Raw genomic sequence first — 23,383 nt, 5'->3', positions numbered from 1 at the left:
AAACTTTAATCATATCATTATAATATAAAAATTTATTTAAGACATACTTAAAAAAGTGCAGGTGCAAGGCACTTGGCCTGCCAACAATCACTATACCTCTTAAAAATGTACATAGTTAACCAATGCAGAAATCTAGTGTATTAAATAGTATTAAATGAGACGTGTATCAGGAGTGGCTTCTGGGTGTTTTTACATGTAGCATCAAAATTTCCTACAATGTCTAGTCCGAAGAGTAAACTTCCCTGACTTGAATTGCCAGAGCAGATTTTTGGTGATTAAAACTGAATGCGTTGCATTGTTGAATGGCCACCGTGATACACAACGCAGCACACATGGAACACAGAACAAGTGTATTACGTTGGAACAGCTCCAGTAACTTACCATTTGAAAAGATCACGCATGATCTTCCCTGTATCGAACACCAAAGTGCCAGTAAAATATGCTGTACGTTGTCCGGGGGTGTGACCAAGTGTTACCTGTGCATGTCAGCATTTGTTTGTGTCTTTGTGCGAATGTATGTATGCAGAAAAAAGAAAACTTTACAGGCCATTTTAACCTAAGAACACAAGAAAAAATGACACTCTGAATGGAGACAAAGCGCACATACCAAAGGGAAAAGTAAAGCTGAAATTGCTCCAGCACTGCACATAACATGCGATCAGGCATACCCTGTAAATAACACACAACAGTTAGTCAACATTATGGCTTATATGGTATACAGTACACTACCCACATCTACAGTACGCTCATAAAGACAGGAATGCCCACCACGTCTGACATCAAGGCATATATGCGACACACTCTGTGAGTGAGTGAGTGAGTGAGTGAGTGAGGTGTTGTGGAAAAAGAAGATGGGGTGGAAGAGGACCACGGGGACTCACTGTGAGGCTCCTCATTGGTGCGTTCATCCCCAGGTCACAGAGGGGTGGAGAAACCAACCAGAGAGACAGACTAGAGATGCAAAAAGGAGATTGTCCTAAAGGCCTTGAGGTCCTGCGGCAGCAATCAGTGAACGGTAGCAATCATAAGAGCAGTAAAAAGGGATAAGAAAACATTTTTATGTCATATTCAGCACATATTTTAAAAACACAATGTCAATTTTAGAGTAAGTCAGTTAAGCTGACTGAACAGAGATGAAAAGAAAAAGCATGTCTTGCACTTGTGTGTGTGTGTGTGTGTGCGCGCACACACATATGTGTGCATGTAAAACAGCTAACAGCATATGCAAATGCAACAACAGCTGCTGCCCCAATGACTTGATTACATTACATTTTGACTTGACCTTTGCTGACTGACATATGATGCAAAAAATATGTAAACATACTTTGATGATTGAATAAAAATTGTAAAAAATCTCCTCTTTGAAACAGAACTCTAAGTTAGGATTGGAACAAAGGCAGAACAATGTAACGGTATCACATCCTTGTTTCCTTTTTATGCCCCCACCGAGAAAAGAAACTGTCCATCCATGCTACAAACCCCATGTAGTTAGAAGCAATTTCCCAGTGTAATTGCTACACTTAACATATGCAGATGGAGACGTGAGGAAGAGTGAAAACAAAATTACAGGGTCTAAGTGCTATTATGTGGGAGTATAGGTGGCATAGACTGCAATTACTTTCCCATTTGGAGAAAGGACATGTTCCTCACAGGAAAAAATGTGATCTCTGGGCACATTAATTGTAACTGTGAGTATTTGTTTGAGTATGCAAACTTTCTTTGTTGAACTTCTATTTCTGAGTGCATTTTGAGAGCAGCATCTTCTTTCAAGACACAAGAAATACTTTTGTAGATGTGGGCATGCAGGTCATTTGTTCAATTCTTTATCTCTTAACCATAACCTACAATGATACTCAGGCATTCATAGCTGCTCTAGCACAAATCCCCTGTATGGTTGCTTATGAAAAAGTTTTTTTTAAGTTAGTGGTACTTTTCATATAGTGTCTTTGATTTTTCTGAAAATCGACAGTGCCCCTTATAAACCCGTGTGCCTTATGTATGAATTCTGGTTGTGTTTACTGACCTCGAAATGATTTTATGTGGTACACGGCGCTGGAAAATGTTTTAGTACGACTTTGCTAAGCTACGAACCTGCTCCGCTTGATGGGCATTACGGCTATCGTAGGCAGGAGCCTCGTGGAGTGATACGTACTGTGCTTCAACATAATATTACCGTATTGTGTGTGTATAACCTCTTTTTAAGTTTTGTGGATATTATACATGGTTACGCTGAGGATATGTCGGCCAATTTCCACTGGGAATGCCTTTTGGTTAAACTGTCAGCAAGGAATTTGCATTTGCACTGTTAAATTTTTATATAAATTTAATGCATATAAAAAACAGCTGCTTGTTTAAGTGAAAATACGTTGATTTTTTTTTTTGGCACGAATAAAGTTGTGGAGTTGTAAAGTATTTTGTCTAGTGTCAATTATATCGTCAGTTATATCGTTATCGCAAATTTTCAAATGTATATCGTGATAAATATTTTTGGTCATATCGCCCTGCTCTAATCCAGACATGATTGAAGTACAGACTTTCAGCTTTAATTCAAGATGTTTAGCAAAATAAATGCCTTAACTGCTCAGGAATTACAGACCTTTTTATACATACAATAACCCCACATTGTCAGAAGCTCTAAAGTAACTGGACAATTGACTGACAAACAGTTTCACGACCAGCTGAGGCCCATCCCCTTGTTATTCTCTGAAAAAATACTACTACAACATGAGGTCCAAAGACTTATTGATATAAGTTAAAGAGGCAGTCATTAAACTGAAAAAGCCAAACGAACCTATCGGAGAGCTATGCGGTAAACACATAACAAATGGTCAAATCAAAAAAGATTTCCATGGTTAAGAACAAGCCCTTCACAACATGAAGCAAAGTCCCGGACACTCTTGAGGAGGTCATTATCAAAGTCTGCACTAGGGCCAAATAGCCTTATAACTGTATTACGATAGTTCAAGAAAATTTGCAATCACAGTATTTCTGATGATACAGGAAAAAAAAATGCAGAACAGTGTTTTATTGGCACTTGCAGCTTGGAGGAAGCTGAATTTATAAGTGTAAGTAAATGAAGGCCATTTCCCATCCTTGTTTTCAAATGAGCCACTGTTATTTTTTTACACCCTTCCTAATATGAAGTGTCAATTTTATGGAACAAGGTGTGAGCAGCAGAAGCATGATAGTGCAATAGTGACACACCATAAGTCAAATGTAAGCACAGAAGTATATTAGGCAGTGTTTTTCCCAGAAATTGTAAGTAAAAAAAATCACTGCTTATGACTTTAGTTTAACAATAACTAAAGTAAGCCACCTAACTCTTCAGTAGCTGCACAATATTGTCACACAAAACTAAAAAATATTTTCTGCCTGGGTTGTTGTAGTTTGCCATGGATCTTGAAAAGCCATGCTTTTCCACGGTTTCTGAGTTCCACCTCGTTTGCTCTTCCTGTCATATGAAGCGCAGCTAGCTAATTTTTGCAGCAATGACACGTAGAGTTTCTTGTTTATATTGGGTCGCACATCACCAGCTATTAGTACCTTCTTCTTTGTTGCCTAGTTGTAATCAATCGTGCGTTTTCGCCTTAAGCCTTGTCTGGAACAATTTTCTTGCATATTTTGCAAAGCAATGTGGTTTTTTTTGGAGGTTGCTGAAGTAGCTCCATATTTACATACTAAATCATTACCAGAGGTTGACACTTGGCTCTTGCTCTCAGACATGCCTGGCTCTGTCTCGTTGTTGTGCACACTAGGGAATGTAAATGCAGTGATATCACTATATAGCATTTTTATGTTCTGTAAAAAATTATACCGGTATTATTGATGACAAGACAACATAGACTACAATCAAGAGACACCTTCATTGAAGTAAAAATAAAGTGGGACTGGGCCACTAGTGTTTATTAATATTGTGACTGCTGACAGCAGTAGTAGGGTGAATTGTGAAGTGTACAGGGCTTTACTCTGAGCTCAGATTCACAGGGTTGAGCTTTTTAACCACCTCTAGTTAAAAAGCTCAACTTATCCATTTAAGCTTCCCATTGCAAATGGATAAAAGCATACTGCAGAAAGCAAACTATGAGTGTCACAAGGGAAAGAACTGGGATATTCATTAATTACCAAGTCAGTTACCTGTGTTCAGTCCTACAGAGCATATTTTTCACTTACTGATTGACAAAACTAAACGTAGAGAGACCTACAAACAAGCAGCAAATGAAAGCAGCTGCAGCAGCCTTAGTAGAGCATCTTAACAGAGGGAATGCAGCAGTTGGTGTTGTCCATGGATTCTAGATTTCAGACATTCATTAACTGAACAGGATTTTCATCCAAGTATTAAAAACAGCCCTGATATTTAAAATGATGTTAGTTTTTCCAATTAATTTTGGGCCTCTCAAATAGGGGCGTTTGTTTAAAACTGGCTGTAGTTCCCTAATGCGGTACTTTTGTGAAGTACCTCTTGAATTAAAGCTGAAAGTCACCTCAATCAAATCTTGATTATTGATTTTAAATCCACTTGGTGTAAAGAGGCAAAATAAAATAAAAAATGTGTTACTATACAAAAAATATACAGACCTAACTGTATACCAAATGCATAAAATGAGCTAAAAGGCAGACTTACATTTTATGAAGGAGTTTAACAGTATTTAAACCTTTCATTTACTCACTGCATCAGTTTGTATTTTTTTTTTCTATTTCACAAAGCTCCCACAAGGGCAGCGATTACAGCCTTGATTAAGTTAAATTAATGCTATACCTTCAAATGAATTCCCCAAACAGTTCCAAGCTAAGATTCGCACTACTTTGTCTTGCATACAAAGCCAAAGTGATCAGAAAAGCAAATTCAAAGGAATGCTGACAATTGAGGTCAAACCTTCACAACTATTCAGTGGTAGGCCAGTAGTGTGGGTATATTTAAAATGAGGCTGACAAAAGCTCAAAGTGGTGACAATGAAAAGTAAAGTGGTAAGCCATTACAGTAAAAACAAAGACCTAAAAGACACTCCAGTGCTTGACACATATGAAACAGCTGGCTCTGCAGGATGATAAATGTGTAACTACTACTATGAGTGACCCACTTCACATTTCAAACTCGTATTCATCTTTTTCAGAAATAGTGTATGCTGATACAGACGTTAAATATTGTGATTTTTGATGTCAACATTAAAAAAAAAAAAAATCACATAGCACTTAGTATGTCACCTAATGACTGATTGTATTCAAATGCATTCCAAAGGGCTGCACAGATTAGCATCAGTAGCAGCCAAAAGTTGTGTGACGTTGGGCTTTTTTGCAAATAAACTGACATTTTCCAATTTCAGTAGCTGGTGTTTATCTGCTTTGCCAGATCAAATCAATGGATAGATGTTGCAAGATAGTGCCGTGGAAACTGAACATTTACAGGGATTACAGGGATTACAGCAAAATGAAAATGAACAAATTTATATTGGCCCAGTTGTTTAAACTAGTGGATCCCCAGGATGCCAATGTTCATATAATGTTTGTAGCATTTCTCCTTCGTTTTAAGGTTTCGTCTTGAAAACATAACTGCACAAACTGTGATGAGGTGCTTATATAACCTTGAAAATGTTCTAATTAATCGATGTAAGAGAACGAACACCTGGATCAGGTTTCCTGATTGGGAACCACGAGGGGCTCACGAGCAACTGTGAAATCCTAAAACCATTTCAGGAAAGCCACTGACAGGCTGCAGCATATGACCGATCCCACGTCGTGTAAAATGGTTGTCAAACCGCTGGATATCCATACTATGACTGAAAGCTGAATGAATGACGTCGGAAGAGCAAAGGTTACTATGGAAACGAATATGAGCAGCTGCTATAGGTGCAAAAACAAGCTAAATACAACAATATACATGAATATGTTCAAGCATAGGGCCTACATGAAGCTATATAATACGTAACAACCTGACCACGTGACAGTGTAGCAAATACACTGCAATGTTTGACGAGGGCCTACTCCGGAGGATGAGATTTTCCTCACTTCCTGGAGGACCAGTAAGCTAGCGCGCGGCTGCACCTAGCCTCAGACGCATCCTAAAAACGCAACTGCTGAAAGTGACTGGCGACGGGTGGAGAAGCAGAGAAAAGAAACACGTTGAATCACTTACGAGAGGAGGGTTTCTTTTATCTGCCGCGTCCAGCGTTGTCCATGACATCAGCTGTTTTCCGGCTGTGTTGGGATCGTATGGAGAACGCGGGAGCGCGCAGGTAGCAATCACATCAACAGCACTAGTGCGTGCTGCGGAGGCGCGCAGCCGTTTCCGTGGTAACAGTTTAAGATCGCCATGCTGCTCTATCACATCATACAAGTATATTTATTTGCATTAATGGTAATCGCTTGATACGCAGTTAATTTGAACAGACTATATTATTATTATTACTATTATTATTATTATTATTGTTGTTGTTGTTGTGAATAGTTGGCAAAGCTTGTCTATGAGAGATTTGCTCAAAGACGGTAAAAAAATGCAGCGACAGTTGTCTGAAGATAGGTCTGTCCTAACAATTAATTAAATTTAATGTGCATTTTACATTTAACAATGGATAACTATCACAATGTACATTTCAAATTCCTTTAATTTTAAATATGATTATATTGTCTATTCTGTAAAATAGTCAGATGTCTATTCTTATTAATGTACAGAATTCACCTGCTTGCTGCTACTACTGCACATTCACCCAATGTATATACTATATATATAATGTTCTTCCTCCTGAAAGAATACAACCATTGGATGTGTATTAAATCACAACTGTGCTCTTCATGTTATAGAAAGTAAAAGACAAAAGTGGAAAACTTGGATTTCTTACTAAATTTCTGTAATATATCAAGTGACCTGCCTTCACCTGATTTGATATTGCATGGGTGGGTATTGTCCAAACGTGGGTGTAGTTTCAGTCGTAGTAAATTCAGTAACTGAGGTACAAATTGGTTTTAACCAAAATATCTTTTTGCCATTTAGTTGCTTGAAATCACCCAGGGGTGCTGCAGTATCTTGTAGAACCGGTTGATTATTTGCCATTGATGTGCATTGTTGTTAAATATAATCTTCTGAATTGCTCTAGTAGGGAAATTTAGCCTGCTAATCACTTCATTCTATTTCAGTATTTTAATGAGCCATGATAGTGTGATATTGACCTGAACCCCATCTGAGCAACCAATATATGTATCATGTGCTACATTTTGTTTTGGCATTGTATGAGCCATATTTAGTGGGGCATCTGGATTACATGCAGAGATTCAGGTGTCTTGTTGAGCCACTTAAAACTGACCTATGACTCATTCAAAGGATAAACCAGTGTTGTGTCTACGCATAATTTAACAGCATAACAGACAAATAACCCATTTTATGGGTTATTTGTATTTTTAGGAACTTTTTATTAGCAACCTGTCATAAAACACATAAGTCATTCCAATTTATTTAGTCAAATCTGCTAAAAATGTCAACGATAACAGTTCAACAGGCATAATATAGCATTTTTGCACAAACAAGACGAATTCCAACGAGCTGTTAGCCCAACATGTCAGTCCTAAAAACTATGTGCAGTAGTTCAACAGTATCTTAAGTGATATCCTTAAGAAATGGGGAAAAAATCCAGCAAAGACACAAGACATGAGAAATCCATCTGACTCTTGAGTTGACCCATCTACTCTTTATTGATGAAATGGTCTCTGTGGAAGGACTGAAAATAATTAGCAACAGGTCTTATGGAGGGATGAATTCAAATTAAAAAGTTTGGATCAAAATTGTTGTCAATATGTATGACGGAGGTTCAACAGTGTAAATCTGTAAAACACAGTGGTTTTATTATGGTTTGTGAGTGCATTTGCTGTGAGTCAGTGGTGTCAACATTGAACTGAATTATGAATGCAGAAAACTGTGGTCAGATTTTTATCCACCATACAGTATCATCTGGAAAGAGTCTGATTGACAAGGGCTTTATTTTTCAGTATGGCAATGATCACAAACTGCATGCCAATGTAGCAAAAGCATACCTGGATAGAAAAAACACACTATGGAACACTATGACTATGGATTAGCCTCCCCAGAGTCTGAAACTCAACATTATTGAAGCAGTGTGGGATCATCTTGACAGAAAACAGAACAAAAGGCAGCCAACATCCACAGGAGAGCTTCAAGAAGCCTGGAGAACTATTCCTGAAGACTATTACAAGAAAGCTTGTCTAAGAAAGTTCAGGCTATGTTGAAGAATAAAGATAGTCATACCAAATATTGACTTTGCAGCTCGTTAGAACTGTATAAATTCTGTTTGTGCTTTATGTACTGTATTTCCATTTGTGTTTACATATGTTTCAATAAATCACTGCACCTATATCCAGTGTTCCTCATGGGAGGTGGCTCAAAACTGTTATGCAGTACCGTAAGTACTTCTCTGTTATGCTACTTTCTGTTTCTATTCTACTGTTATTTTTTACAAAACATTGAATATCGTGCACTATACCATTTATTTAAAGCCTTAATTCCCTGTTATTTTGGAGGTAAATAACATTATTATAGATAAAGCTACCACGCAATAAAAAAATTGGAACCATGCTAACAATTCACCATATACTGAAATATACCTGTTTGCCAGAGCAGAGGTTTGCTTTGCTTTCAAATAATTATTCTTATCATCATTATTTAATATTATCCCTGCTAAGTCAACTCACTATAGTCATGATTTACTCTTATTTCTTGTATTTGTGCAAACATCAGAAATGTGGCTCACACTTAGTCAATATTCAACCCGCTGCTCCTTTTCTCCTCCACTTCCTTCAACCTAAAGGACCATGATGCTAGAGGACAAGCTGAGCAGCTACTGACAAAGATCACAGCATTTTGTGTGTGTTCATATATATGTGTTTTTGTGTTTGCCACAAAAGACTTATTGGTTTTGTGAACTACTGATTTGAATTCATAATGTGGGAATAAGAGCAAGACATTCATCTTCAAGCAGTTTCTCTGAACAATTCTTCGGCTTCTTTTATGACAAATGGATACACTCTAAATGTTGGGGCGGGGGCTTGCCTCCTTTGACTCTGGATCTTATTTATTATTAAAACAGCAGAAGAAAACTTAGAAATAAAAACACTGCAACGTAGAGAGATCATCTGGAAAAGGAAAGGGGAAAGATTGAAACCAAAAAAAAAATTAGAGAAGCCGTCTGCTTCTAATTACTTCTCAAACTGGTGACTTAGCTTTTCATCTTGGCAGGTTTCCCTACTTTAGCTCCTGCCCAGGACTGTGTCTGAGAGTCAAGACTAATCAAAGGCACTTGTATGTGGAGGACTGTTGGCCTCTGAAGGAACCGAGCCAGTTCAGGCCAGCCTGCTGCGTTTTCTCTCCTTTACTCCTTTTCTTTTCTTTTCCCTCTCCCTCTCCCTTCTCTTCCTGTCTGTTTCAGGAGTGAAGGATTGGGGCATTCCTTCAAGCCACTTTACTTCAGCTTTCTGTGGGATTTAAACATGCACACTGAGGTTTTGGTACAGTCCATGTTAGTGCCGTTCTTTCTGATCCTTCTCTCTTTCATTGAGGACTCTTTGTTGCAGTCGGTGAGGTGAGTTTCCACACAGCTTTGGGGTTTTTTTTGTTGCTTTTCTTGTTTATTTTAGGATAGTTTGGAGAGCAAGAAGGAAAAGGGAGGTGCAGACTTGCTGACAAAGGCGACACTTAAAGAGTGCAATGTGGGAAAGTTTAGGAAAGTCTATTCCTATAGTTTACTCTTATAGTTTTATTCTTTCCTGTGCAGTTTTCTTTATGCCACTTTACTTGCCATCATAATGCTGCGTGTGTCTCGGATTCTGTCGTCTAACATTGGATGCAAACTTTTTTTCTGTTTTGTTTTACTTTCTTTTTGCACAGTTCAGCTTTACATTCTTTTGCAGTTGAGCTTATTGTGAGGGAAAAAAAATCTCCAGTTTAAAAGGATTTGCTGTGGGATCAGTTTATAGCAACAAGCAAAATCAAAATAAGGAGGAAAAGCCAGAAACAGAAAAGGGTAATTGCAATGAATATTATTTTGTATCAGAGCTTTTACTTGTTTTTGCCGAAACAACGAACATTCAAGTTTAAACCTCAAATACAAACTGTAAATGGAAACAAAAGTACATCAAGTCAGTCACTGAAACTGGATACAGTAACGAATATAAGACTCATTTCTGTTTACTTTGCTACTCTAAAGTCGAGCCCTGGTTAGCAGAACTGTAAATATTTAACGATGACATAAAGTTGTGGGTGTTTACTCTTTAGCAGGTGCACCGTGCCTCTGTAGTGATTACATTGCATATGTAGGGTACAGGGGATATTTATTGAACAGCTGCAGCTAACCCACACATGCATTACAGAAAGTAACAGCTACTGGGAATCTAGGTAGTTGCAATATTTTCTTCAGTTTTTCCAATGTACATTTGAATAATTTGTGTTTTATTTGTTTGCCAGTTATGTCATCATATTGACCTAGCAGTGTTAAAAAAAAGTGTAAAAATGCTAAGCAACAAAGTTATAACCTCAATTCTGTAAGCACAGCCAAGGAGTGCTATGCAATATCCATATTATGCTCAGCCCACACAATATCCTTAGAGCACATGGATTAAGGTTGTAGAGCTCCACCTGTAGTCATAAAACTATGGTAACGCTATATCAGCTTTATTTTTTAATCGGCACCTTTCTCTCTAAAAGGCCTTTAAGAGGAGCCCCTGTGGAACAACAAGTCACATGATGCCCATGGGGCTCATAGGCTTTTTTTTCCCATACTCAATGATGCAAAAAATGTTTCCTAATATGACTCAAATGTAATAAAACTAAGCCATGGGACTGAAAACACATCTTTGAAGATAGTCTAGAAATGGGAAATGGACTGAGTACTCACTTCTCAGATATTTTGTGCTATTATTGAAAGCTTTAAAAGTTTAAAAAGCTAAACACTGTAGTGCAATGTACTACCAACCTTTTAAAAAAACAAAAAACAAAAATATGAATCAGCTGCTGCTGCTTAGAGAGAAGCTACATCTCATGAATTATCTATGGCGGTCGTGGCTCAAGAGTTGGGAGGTCGCCTTGTAATCGGAAGGTTGCCAGTTCGAGCCCCGTTGTGTCCTTGGGCACTTCTACTTCACTTCAACTTCACCCGTTGCCTACTGGTGGTGGTCAGAGGGCCCGGTGGTGCCAGTGTCCTCGCCTCTGTCAGTGCGCCCAGGGTGGCTGTGGCTACAGTGTAGCATGCCATCACGAGGGTGGATGACTGGATGTGTAAAGCACTTTAGGGTCCTTAAGGACTAGTAAAGCGCTATACAAATACAGGCCATTTGGTATTTGATAGACAGGACATAGTATGTGAGATTTGGTGATGTACATTCCTGTTCACCCTTTGTATGAGCCCTGATCATGCTATCTACAGAAATACTGAGATGATTCGGCAATGGTTGGCTGTATTAGTACAGAGGTGATTTTTTTTATTATCTATTATCTTTTTTTTTTTTTTAAGTGGTGTGGGGGAAAATGTATGCTTCAGAATGTGAATAAGATATAAGATAATAAGATATGGTGATTGACTTCAGAAGGAGGAGGATGGCTACAGACCTGTATTCATATAAAGGAGCAGTACAAGTTGTGAACAGGCTGAATAGGAAGATCAACGCTGAGGATTCATACAAGAAGAAACAGGCTCTATTTACTATTTACTTTCAGTGTTTGCAGCTAAATGATTTTCTATCACTAAGTTGTAGTAAGTGCAGTTTACCTTGCTGTGGTCTGCTGGAGAAGCACCATGAAAGCAGGTGACACCAACAGACAGAATAAAGTGTTTTTGAAGACTGTGTCTGTGATTAGCTACAAACTGGACACCTCTGACACAGTGGTGGAGAGGAAGTCTCTGAACAAACTGTTATCTATGATGGATAATCCTGAGTTGGGAGCATAAACTTGTTTGAAATTTCTTGGTATGCTGAAGCATTAAGCATTCCTTTCACTGGAATTAAGGAGCTGAGCCCAACTTCTGAAAAACACTCCAACACCATAATCCCCCCCCCCCCCTCCACCAAACTTCACCCTTGGCTTAGTGCAGTTAGACAAGTACAGTTCTCCTGGCAACTGCCAAACCCAGAATCATCCAGTGGATTGCCAGATGGAGAAGTGTGAGTCGTCGCTCTAGAAAACACGGTTGTAGAGTCCAGTTGTGGCGTGCTTTCCACCACTAGTTTGGGCACTTTGCATTGTGCTTGGTGATGTAAGGCTTGGATGCAGCTGCTCAGCCATGGAAACCTTGGCATCCCCTGATAGTGCACTGTGAGTTTACATGGCCTACTGCTTTGTGGGTGAATAGCTGTCGCTTCCACTTTGTTATAATACCACTAACTGTGGAATATTTAGTAGTGGGGAAATTTCACAACTCAACTAGTTGCACAGATGGCATCCTATCACAGTACCACTCTGAAATTCACTGAGCTCCTGAGAGTGAGGCATTCTTTCGCAAATGTTTGTAGAAGCAATCCTCATACTTAGGTACTTGATTTTATACACCTGTGGCCATGAAAGTGATTGAAACACCAAAATTCAATGATTTGGATGGGTGAGTGAATACTTTCGGCAAGGTTTTGGTGCTCAGAGCAATTTGCCCAATTTCTTTGAAGAAGTGGTAAGAAGTGATGGCCAGTCCAATGTCTTTCTTCAGTCAGTTAATTAAAACTGTACATTTTTATTTTCTTGGATAGCCAAGAAAGTTACTACTGTCCCCTGGAGACATAGTAACAAGGAGAAAAAAAACAGTTAAACAAAACCCAAGTTAAAACCAAGGAAAGTCCAAAATTCTAATGTGGAGCAAGTTAGACTCTCTTCACCAAGCATTAATTTTATGAATTGGAATGTTATTTTACTATTTTGTGGAATTCTGGTTGTATTCTTGGGAGGTACTCTACAGAACAAAAGCCAGGCATTAACCAGATCTATCACTGATCAGCTGAACTGGACAGAGTAACACAATCCAAAAAAGGTCATTTGAATGTCATGCTGCGGTAAAATAAATTAAAAAATGAATAAATGTAATCAGATACATTTCAGTTCATTGCATCGTGTGGCTGAGCTCTGTGATCAGGCTTAAAAGGGCCATTACTGATTAAAGTCTGTGTGAAATGGGGCTTGTATAACCTCCCTGTGACACTCAGGACAACCACATTCTGTATTTAATTTTAATAGGAGGGTCAAGAACACTTGAGCTGTTGATTTTTGGAAATGTGTTCAGTTTTCAAACGCGGACATCTGGCCAATATCAAGAGAGGGCAGGGATTTAAAAAAGAATGCCAGACGGCATCCAAATGAAACACATCTCACTCAGAAACGCTTTAGGGTAAAACTCAGAAAACAGCTGCTAGAGTGTGTTAAATGAAAAGTGCATTTGTGTCTGTACGATTGGGTTTATTTGAATTTATTAGCTGTGCATGTGGTCATGTGTGTGTTTCCAAGGCGTTTGTTATTACTTCATAAAGACTCAAATATATGGGCTGTGTGTTACATTCTTCCCACTTTTGTTTTCTTAGACTTCTTTCTTCCAAGCCATTGCACCGAAAGCTACATGTGTTAAGTCCTACCGCACATACCAAATATCTTGAATAGGTCTCTTTATATGTTTAAAGAGAGACGCTGATGCATGACTGAGGAAATATGTCTTTTCGATTTGGATTTGCAACAAAAACAGGTGTGAACACACTTAAACTTTAACCTCATAATAAAAGTTGTGGAAAATCTGATCTTTCTTTTTCCCAGCCAGGTGGGTGGTGTTTGCAAGCTGTCCACAGAGTCATCCTTGCGCCGTTGCCGGACACCTGATGGTAAGATCTGCAGCGGAAGGGGAAAATGTAACTGCGGCATTTGCATCTGTGAGGCCATAGAACCCGGGAAGTTCTTCGGTCCGCGCTGCGAGTGCCACGACTGGGTCTGTGCTACATATAATGGGAAAACCTGCAACGGTGCGTATGATCCTGTCCTCATTCCTAAGGTCTCAAATGTTGCTATTTTGCCAAAACTACTGGCATCTCAGAGACAGGCACAGGCACAGCATCTCTTTTGGCACATGTTTCAGTGCATTATTTGATACAGCAATAGTGAAACTTGTCTCAGTTACTTGTCACTATTAGACACTTAGATGGGAAGATTTGGAGTCACATTTTAATGCACACTACATTTACTGATACCTAACACAGTTATATGGGTTTCTATAACAGTAAAAAGTCTGTTTTTTTTTTTTCACATGATCTGAATTCTAGGGACATGCTGCACATATTTTACCTCTTAGATATGGTTGTTAGTGATGGTTCAGTAAGCGATGCAACAGAACTCTTCACTGTGGGCTTACATCAGAGGAGTTTGGCAAATAAACTGTGCACCTGAAGTGCAGTGATTGCTCCAGCCAGGTGCAGGAAGAATGGAAACCGTAATCATCAAAATGTCTTTCATATTATTTTTTTGGCTTTAATAGGCATTAATATTCATTTGATATGAATTTTGTAATTCAGACTTGGAATGTTTTAGGGTATTTTTGTTTCACCTGTATTTCAGAGTCAGAAGGGTGCAATATTGTGTAATTGACAGCCCACATTGTCTTGGCAGTACTTCAAAGGGTTTCACTGGTAATAGGCAGCTGGTTGGTTCTCAAATGTTACCAAGGCATTAGCTTTTGTTGGAAGGAACGGCTTTGAACTTACCCTGCTGCTTGAAATTTTATAAGTTCACAGAAAGAACACTTAGAGTGCACCTGTACTCAAGAGCAAGTTAAATCACGGTTGGTGAATAGTTTAAGACATAAAGGTGTAGATATATCAGAAAATATAAAACTGCTATGATTTTACACAGTTGCGTGTTTATTAGCTAAATGTAACTAAAACCGATGCAGTCTGATGTAACATACTATAACAGTGACCAGTGTTACTATTTTTTTGTAACTTTGTGACTAGTTGATGATCATCTTTTACTAATACAGGCAACAACAACTGTGAATTAAATATATGTAATAATAGATTATATCCTATTTGGGGCATTGTTTTGGATTCATTGGCTGGAACAGTGTTTTGTTTCATTCTAACTGCTCAGAGCAGTTGTTTTGTAGTAGACCCATGTTGTGCTTAAAGTTTGTTGTGCTCTGTCCAAATGTATTATGTTAGGTTTATAACATCTAGCTGATTTGATTCTCAAAATGTTAAACTATATCACAGGGCTATTGTACTGGCCTACATTAGCTGTGAACAAACTTACAAAATAAACAGGCAAACATTTTAGACAATATGTTCACGTAAACTCAATTTGCAATCTGTTACCAAGGCTTAATATGCATTTATCATATGTGGTACTTTGGAGGGTATGAGAAATGCTGGCTCCTCAATGGCAATGGAGGGAAAAACAGTTCTCATCTTTTTTTGTGCATTGTTCTCTTTGGCCACTGTTCTATGAATGTCAAGGTTTAATGGAGATATGTGTGCACGCAGACTAGTTCTAAAGAAGATATATATCCGTGTGTGCGGGTGTGCTTGCGTGTGAGGGGTAGAGTGATTTATTTGTGTAGACAAATTGGCTGCTGTGAGGAGCTCATTATGGTTCAGCAGTCTGGAGCAAGGCCCTGCTTCAGTCTGATAATGGGGTTTCACTCACTAGTACACAGACTGCCAATGGAACCTAAATGCATCAAGAGAAGGATGGACTTTCACACCTGGACAGACAGACAGACACACACACACACACACACACACACACACACACACACACACACGCACATCCATCATCAGGCTCAGTCTCATATTGTAACACACACACAGCTAGCCATACGCTCACAAAATCATTTGCCCATGGAGCAGGTCATAGAAAACACATTTAAAGCACACTGAGAAGAAGATTTGCCCCCAAAGCACCCACCTAACCTCTCTACCCACAATGCCCCATGCAGCATGTGCCTGTCGTCAAAGACTGGTCCCCAAGTTCCATCTGCAGCCTTATCTGCCTTTCACAACCACCCATTGATAAGATCCAAATAGATTTTTCTCCAAAGGGATAAAGTGTATCCTTTTTTTCTTTTCCAAAACCATAAGCTTTGCTGGCACCTAGATGTTATTTTAGCTTGGAGCTGGTTCAATTTCTCTCAGTCATAGCAACAAGTCAAGCCGGATGGTGGTTATGGGGATACAGTTAGGCATGATAGTGATATATTTAAATTCTTGGTTGAAATATTGTACACTGATTTGTTATGACATGCCTAGGAGTTATAATATCATCTTCATTCTTTGGAGCCTCACATGAAAAATATTATGTTTTCAACACAGCTTTAAAATGAGATCCCTTTTTGGGTTGCTTTTCATAACCTTTGTTGTATTAGTTTCTTTTGATTGACATATAAGCCAACTTAGCATGAAGATTTAGATTTAAATATAATATGCCTGTCTGTGTAGCCTATTCGTAATATACCCGGAGGTGTCAAAGTTATTTTAACCCAGTGCGTACTGATGTTATAAAGTGTGTAAAACTGTGTAAAACTGTGTAAAAGAGATCATTTTACACAGAGAGCAATTAAATCATTGCTCTCTATTTATACTTTCTTGTTAGTATGAAAGTATAATTATTGTCTTAATTGTCTTAATTATGTCTTGGTCCTGAGTTTTGAAACCCAGGGTTTCGAGTTTTGGTTTTCTTTTTTATTTGATTATTGTAGCCGTACCACTGTCTCTTCGCCAGCGGCTACCCCACCATTAGTCACTTAAAGTCGCCGAATGCTATTGGCTTCCTGTGATGTCTGCTCACCACATTACTATGAATCACTTCCATTGTGGATGGAACTTAAGTTTAGCTTTTTTACTTCCTGTTTTAATTTCTTAGTCATTGTCTCCCATGTCTTGCTTGATGTTTACCTCCTCTTTGTTTATTCCTTAATTGTGTTCAACTGTATCTAGTTACCTGTTACCACTTCCCCAATTAGCCTCATGTGCGTAAATGTGCATCTTTTTGTCTCCCTGCATGCTACCTGCCTCTTGTTATAGTCAATTTGTCAGCTCTCCATGGACTTTTCTGGATTTTTGCTGCAGCCTTTCTCTGACAACTATGTTTTTTCTTTCTTTGTATATATAAAAAGATGTACAAATGTCTTATCAGTTTCAAAATTGCTTCAAAATTATACGTGTGAAACCGGCTTCTTCCATGACAGGATTATATTGTGTGCAAGATTTTTATTTTTATTTTATTACATCATGCTTTAAATAAGCCAAATTTCACGATATGCCATGTCACTTAAAGCAGGGAAGAAAATTAGCTGTCCTGTTGCGTATTACTATTGTATACAAAATATTATCATATATATAACTGTCATACATTCTACCAAAATATAAAAGGCGTTTTTTAACAGACAAAAAAAATTAATCTGATAACACTGGAGCTTTTGCTGAATAACAGTTGAATTTGTAGCTAGAAGTCCAATAAAACATTGATGCTGTCATGTGTTTTTCCTCCCACAGACATCCCATCCTATTTTATAGTAGAGCAAGGACGATGATCTGGAATAACATCTGTTCACCAACTGTTCAAAAACGTGTTGTTTCACTCAGCTGTTTGTTTTTCAACTGTGCTTAAATTTTCCTGCTCTGACTCCATGTCCTCATTTTAAAATAAGCTGCAGTACATGAAAACATGACCTTTGATAAGTTCCAAAAGTGCTAACTCTGATTTGTCTGGTTCGAGTGTTTATGTTTATTCTCAGGTTATGTAATAACACTCTTGTTATAAGAAACAAAGGTCAACGTGGCAAAGCTTCCATAATCTTTTTCACATGCTTTTGTCTTTTTCTCCTCTGTTGATGACTCATTTGAAAACTTTGTGTCCCTAGCTTTCTGGCACGGGCTCTCACGCTTGCTTTCCATGTCTGTGCTGATCTGAGAAGGGGAGGCATAAGTTGAATGTTGGATCTGATTTCAACATTAAGTCTTTTAAACATAGTGCTTTTGATAATAGTTTGTAGTCTGCACAGGGGCGGTCTTCCAATAGGACATGCCTAAAACACCCCATGTGTCCCTTTTCATGCGGAAAATATTGGTTCTACACTGAGCATGTCCTAAATGACTAAGGCTACGTTCACACTGCAGGTCTTAATGATTTTTTAATCAAATCTGATTTTTTTTGTCTGGTTGTTCACACTACAAATAAAATGTGACATCAAACTCTAGTGTGAATGGTTCACGGCCCTCAAAGCAGCCCACATGCGCAAAAGAATACGTCACACTCAACGTGCTCTGTTTATGTAAGTAAAAATGGCGGCTACAGAGCTAGCAGGTGTTGTTGCAGCAGTCTATCAATTTCTGCACAGTCGTAACCGTCAGAATTTTGACAAATTAATTAGAGAATGAAGGACTCTGAGAAAAAAGAGAGCCCGTGCTTTAACAATGGCCTTGTTTGGAGCAGTGGCTGCTACCTCCGTGCAGAGGTATATATGGATGCTTTCTCGTTTGTCTTCTCAGGCGGTGATAATTGGCGTCTGTCTTGTGTCAGTGACGTAAAAGACGGATTTAATGCGACATGACCTTTCAAACAGCAGTCGCGTTCTAAAACATCAGATATGTATCGGATTCAGTACCACATACGAAAGTGACCTAGGTCGGATTTGAAAATATCAGATTTGTGCTGTTCAAACTGTCATACCATGATCAGATATGGGTCACATAGGGTCAAAAAAGTCGGATTTGATGCGCTTTTGCCTGCAATGTGAACATACCCTAAGTTTCTCAACCTATCTCAAAGGGAGAGCTCAGCCATCCTTTCTAGGAGGATCACATCCATAGCGAAGAGAAGTGATCCTGAGGCCACCAAAGCAGAAACCCTCTACCAATTCCTTCCAGTCACATTCCTCTAGGTGTCGTTATTGCCCATGTGAGCACTGAAGTACCCCACCAGGGCAATTGAATCCCCAGAGGCACCTTCAAGCACTTCCCCAGGGACTTCAATAAGACTGGGAACACTGAACTGTTGTTTTGCACATAAGCACAAACAACAGTCAGAACCCATTTCCCAACCCAAATGTGCAAGGAAGCAACCTTTTGTCCACTTGGGAAAAGTCTAAAGTGCAGTACAGGGACAGAACTGGGAGGATACAAGTATATCTCATTAAGTCTGCTACGTATAATCAAGTGCAGCTCTGGAGTGGTATAGAGTCCAGCCACACAACAGGAGACTGGTTTCAGAACCCAAGCTTTTTGTTGAGGCAAGTACAACTATATCACGCTGGTACTTCTCAACCTCAAACACTAGCTCAGGCTGCTTTTCCATAAGAGAATTGACATTCTATGTTACCAAAGCCAGATTTGTCGGGTTGACAGCACTTCTGCCCCAAACACTTTCCCATTCACAAAGTACAAACCCCTTACACACCCTCCAGATGAGGGTTGACCCCATGTTTTTCTTTTGGGCTAAGACCCAGCCACAAGTAGCTCTACTATGCACAGGGTGGGGCCCCAGTAACCCTATCCTAAGCAGGGTAGCCATATCCCATGATTTATCCTTCATCATACATTTTCCCCCCTGAATCTCTCTTAGTCTGGACTCAGGATCGATTTTCCTTGGGAGTCCCAATGGGGAAATGGCCCTGATAACATAGTTCCCACGCAAACCCCTCCGCTATAATAAAGTTCGTGGAGAGGTCCATGGGGAGACTGCCATTACAAATAAAAGTAATCTAATAGGTGTTTAGTTCCTTAGATAGAGTAAATAGAACATTTGGCATGCTCTGGTCATAGCTGAGAAATTTTAGCAGAACAGGCAGTGGCAAGGAAATAATGGCAGATGAGACAGCTGCCCATTCTTTGTTTAAAGGTGTGACAAATTAGCTGCTAGATGCAGGTGCAAGCTGTGCTAATCTGTATCACCTATGTAAAGTAAGAAAAACCTGGACTTCCAACAAGACTTTTCTTTTAGGAGAAGCAATATTTTTGTTTTTTTGTGCTTTATACCTTTGGAGAAGAAATTACAGCACATGACAGGATATGTAAATAACACATAAGCTCTTTAGTAAACATTTTAGAGCCATGAATTCAGGACCAATTGATGCAAATCTTCCCTCAATTTTGTAATTTTATTCCACTTGGTTGATCAGATATACAGGGTGGACAATGGTGTTAGTGTTATCCCAGAGGAAAAAAGGAGGAAAAAATGGAGGTGGGGGGAACAAACCATAAAAATGTTGCTTTATTGTTTCCTTGTTAATTGAAATGTTAAATAGCAGATTGAGAGTTTTGGAGACAAAGTTATAGAGGCATGTTTAACATGGTTTGGACATGTGCAGAGGATGAATAGCGGATATGTTGGATAAAGAATCTTGAAGCTGAGGCTCCCAGGCATGAAGAAGGTAAACCTCAGAGAAGGTTCATGGATGTAGTTAAGGAGGACATGCAGAGAATTGGAGTGACAGCAGAGGAATAGGATGAGATGAAGTAAATGATCCACTGCTGTGACCCTTAAAGGGAGCAGCTAAAAGAAGAAGAAGGAGATGAAATGTTAAGTAGTGTTAAACTATTACATCAGGATGGAACCTACTGCATCTTAATTAAAGCATAATGACTCATTTATTTGGATTTGTCATCATCAAATATTCTTGATTCAAGTGGACTTACTGCAACAACAGACAAAATCATTACTCATATACCTCTGGCAACAACTACAGGCCACTAATGTGGACTAAGGCAGAGAGCCAAATACATCTGCAGTCAGATCAATTTATAACTTTGTGACTCTGGCAGACTTTATCATATGCGTGTCATTCTCACCCTATTTCAAAGGAGCTAAAATTCAGAGGTGTAAGCATAAGATTAAAAGCCTGTTTCCCCCAGTGGATGTCAAAACACATTTTGACTCCCCACCTTTCTTTTTTCTTCCTTTCACTGTCTCTCAGGCCTTGGATTTTAAAAGCCTCTGTTCTTTCACTCTGCACTGCGCCCTTTTGCGCCCTATCAGAGCCAGAGAATATCCCACCCAAGGAGTTTTAATGTCAGCGCCACATATGGTATCGGTTTAAACAGTGCTGCTCCAAATCACACACCTTTAGATAAACTTTCACTGTCAGTATCACATAAGCTTGTGTGTCTTCCAATACAGGCACATTTCGGGGAGCAGTATAAACTGTAATAGTTGCTTAAGCCCAACTGAACAATCATGTCAGTTGTCTGCCTATACCATCTGATGCTAGATAGGTTTAAAAAAAAACAAACTTCAAATCTGTCTCTGATGCTGTGACTTTTGGATGGTAGGATGAGTATTTGGCATAAATAACATGAAAACATGAATCCAACCTCCCTTGAATCAGCATTTCAAGCTGCTCGTGGTGTGTTGGCGTGGGGGATAATTCCTTGATACAGGTTCCAAATCAACACCATGGCTTATTTGAACATTGTTGCTGATCATAACGATTCCTGTATGAGTTTACTCATCATCTCAGACTGGTTTCTTGAACATTACAATGAGTCCACTGTACTTAAAGGGCCTCTGCGGTCATCAGATTTCAATCCAATGGAGCACCTTTAGGATTTGGTGAGCTGGGATAATTGGTATCATGGAAACAATCTATAACAACTATGTGATGCTATCACGTCAATACCCAGATCTCTCAGAAATGTTTCGAGCACATTGTCGTGAAGGTAAAAGGGGTTCCAAAGCTGTCTTAGCAAGGTGTGCCTAATAAAGTTATTAGGTTCAATACAATATTTCTGTTGATTTCCCAGAGAAAGAGAAAAAACAAAACAACGGGCTAGAGTGGATCGCAGTCCTTAGAGTCCATTAAATTGTTCATCCCTGTATTTTTTTTTCCTAGTACATATTTTGATGCGCTTTCACTAAGATATTCTGAGCTTTGCTGGGCACTGTGCCTGTGTTGTGAGTCACCTAATGATTCCAGCCTGGGCTGCAGGAAGAAAAAGCCACTTAAGCCTGTTCAAGTTTCCTAGTAAAAGTCAGTTATGATTGGGACCCATTAAGATTCCCAGCACTTCACGCTGTCAGAACAAGTGTTTTTCTCGGTTGCTGTGATCCTGCTTACATTGGGTTTTCAAAAATTCTTTAACAAAGGTATTATGAAGTTGGCAATATTTTCAATGAATGATCAGGTTGGGTAGTGTAAAAGGATGAAAGCAGGAAGCAGTTCCTTGCTCCAAGTACTGCACACACACATAATTAGTTATTACCTGAGACAGGTGTCTCCTGGAACTGTTCCACAAAACACAAGTTGACGTGCTGTCGTTTCATGCGCCACAGGCCACAGGGAGAGAAAAGCAAGGTGGAATAATTACTCGGTGAAATCACTAGCATGTAATGAAGAACACAATAGAAACAAAGGATGTGAGCAAATGCTAATTGGAGAAAAAAACATGTATGTAAAAAATGAACCCAGAGAAAGTCAATTCTTGCATGTAATGTTTGGCTAGGATTACAGTTTTGTGTATAATTGAAACTGCATGAAAAGTATGAATTGTAAAAGATCTGTTTTCTACTAATCTAACTTGAAATACTTGAAAAAAAGCAGACCTATCATTATGCATGAACAAGTTAAATCCTAAACCTGAAATGAGCTTGCTGCATGATTCACCATCCTGTCCTCATCAGCAATTAATTGTGCCAGCACTATATCACCTGTTATTACTGCCATTGATGGTGGAAGAGGTGCACCCACACTTTGCAAGCCTCATTGGATATACCTGTGCACTGATCGGGACCTTATTGGCTGAGTATGTGTGTCTGTCTGTGAAGCGTAGGAGGGACCCTGACACCCTCATACCACAGAGAATTACTGCTCAGGAAGCACTAGAAAAGATAAACTGTCGACAGACAGGCACCTTCCCACCCACATAAATTTTGGCCTACCAGACAAAGAGGGACGTTTTATATGTCAGAGTGATTGTCGAGGGGGAGATTAACGGGGGCTAGTGGGTGGCATTAACTTTGTAATAGTCTACAGAATTAAGCTGGAAGGTGTTTAATCTAATTCTGTCTTATAACTATTGTGCTCCAGTTCCCATATGCAAAAAGTATGTGATAAATCCAGAAAAAAGAGTCTCTACAATTACAGTATGTGTATAGTTCTTCATGAATATGCGCCAAATGTACACAAATCAGTAAAATCACATTAAACGAGACTGTAAGACAGCATTTTTTTTAATGCAATAGCAATTCAAGAATCACTAATTATTGTAGATAACACTTTAGAATAACTTTCACTAATAAATCATTAGGCGATACGTATGTGACAGCTGACTTACGGTCAGTGTTGGGAAGGTTACTTTTAAAATGTATTCCATTACAGAATACAGAATACATGCCCCAAAATGTATTCTGTAACCTATTCCGTTACGTTACTCAATG

General features: G+C 38.9%; 2 protein-coding genes across 3 annotated transcripts in view; one reads left to right on the top strand and one right to left on the bottom strand.

Annotated features, from left to right (window-relative positions):
* Positions 1 to 6,260, bottom strand: part of nalcn (sodium leak channel, non-selective) — a 63,435-nt gene extending 57,175 nt beyond the window's left edge. Inside the window, exons 1-3 of the mRNA XM_005733936.1 lie at positions 6,131 to 6,260; positions 882 to 993; positions 580 to 669 (exon numbers count right to left, since the gene is read on the bottom strand). Of these exons, the coding sequence (XP_005733993.1) occupies positions 580 to 649 (70 nt within the window). The 5' untranslated portion in view covers positions 650 to 669; positions 882 to 993; positions 6,131 to 6,260. The remainder of the gene's footprint in view (positions 1 to 579; positions 670 to 881; positions 994 to 6,130) is intronic.
* A 3,026-nt stretch (positions 6,261 to 9,286) lies between these two features.
* The window catches only part of itgbl1 (integrin, beta-like 1), a 62,521-nt gene continuing 48,424 nt past the window's right edge, over positions 9,287 to 23,383 (top strand). For both annotated transcript variants that reach the window (XM_005733788.1, XM_013911064.1), the window contains exons 1-2: positions 9,287 to 9,581; positions 13,781 to 13,983. In XM_005733788.1, the coding sequence (XP_005733845.1) occupies positions 9,490 to 9,581; positions 13,781 to 13,983 (295 nt within the window). In that variant the 5' untranslated portion in view covers positions 9,287 to 9,489. The remainder of the gene's footprint in view (positions 9,582 to 13,780; positions 13,984 to 23,383) is intronic.

This window comes from Pundamilia nyererei, unplaced genomic scaffold, assembly GCF_000239375.1.
Source record: "Pundamilia nyererei isolate P.nyererei 1_Seehausen unplaced genomic scaffold, PunNye1.0 scaffold00055, whole genome shotgun sequence".
Classification (NCBI taxonomy): domain Eukaryota; kingdom Metazoa; phylum Chordata; class Actinopteri; order Cichliformes; family Cichlidae; genus Pundamilia; species Pundamilia nyererei.
This window is presented reverse-complemented; position numbering and strand designations above follow the sequence as displayed.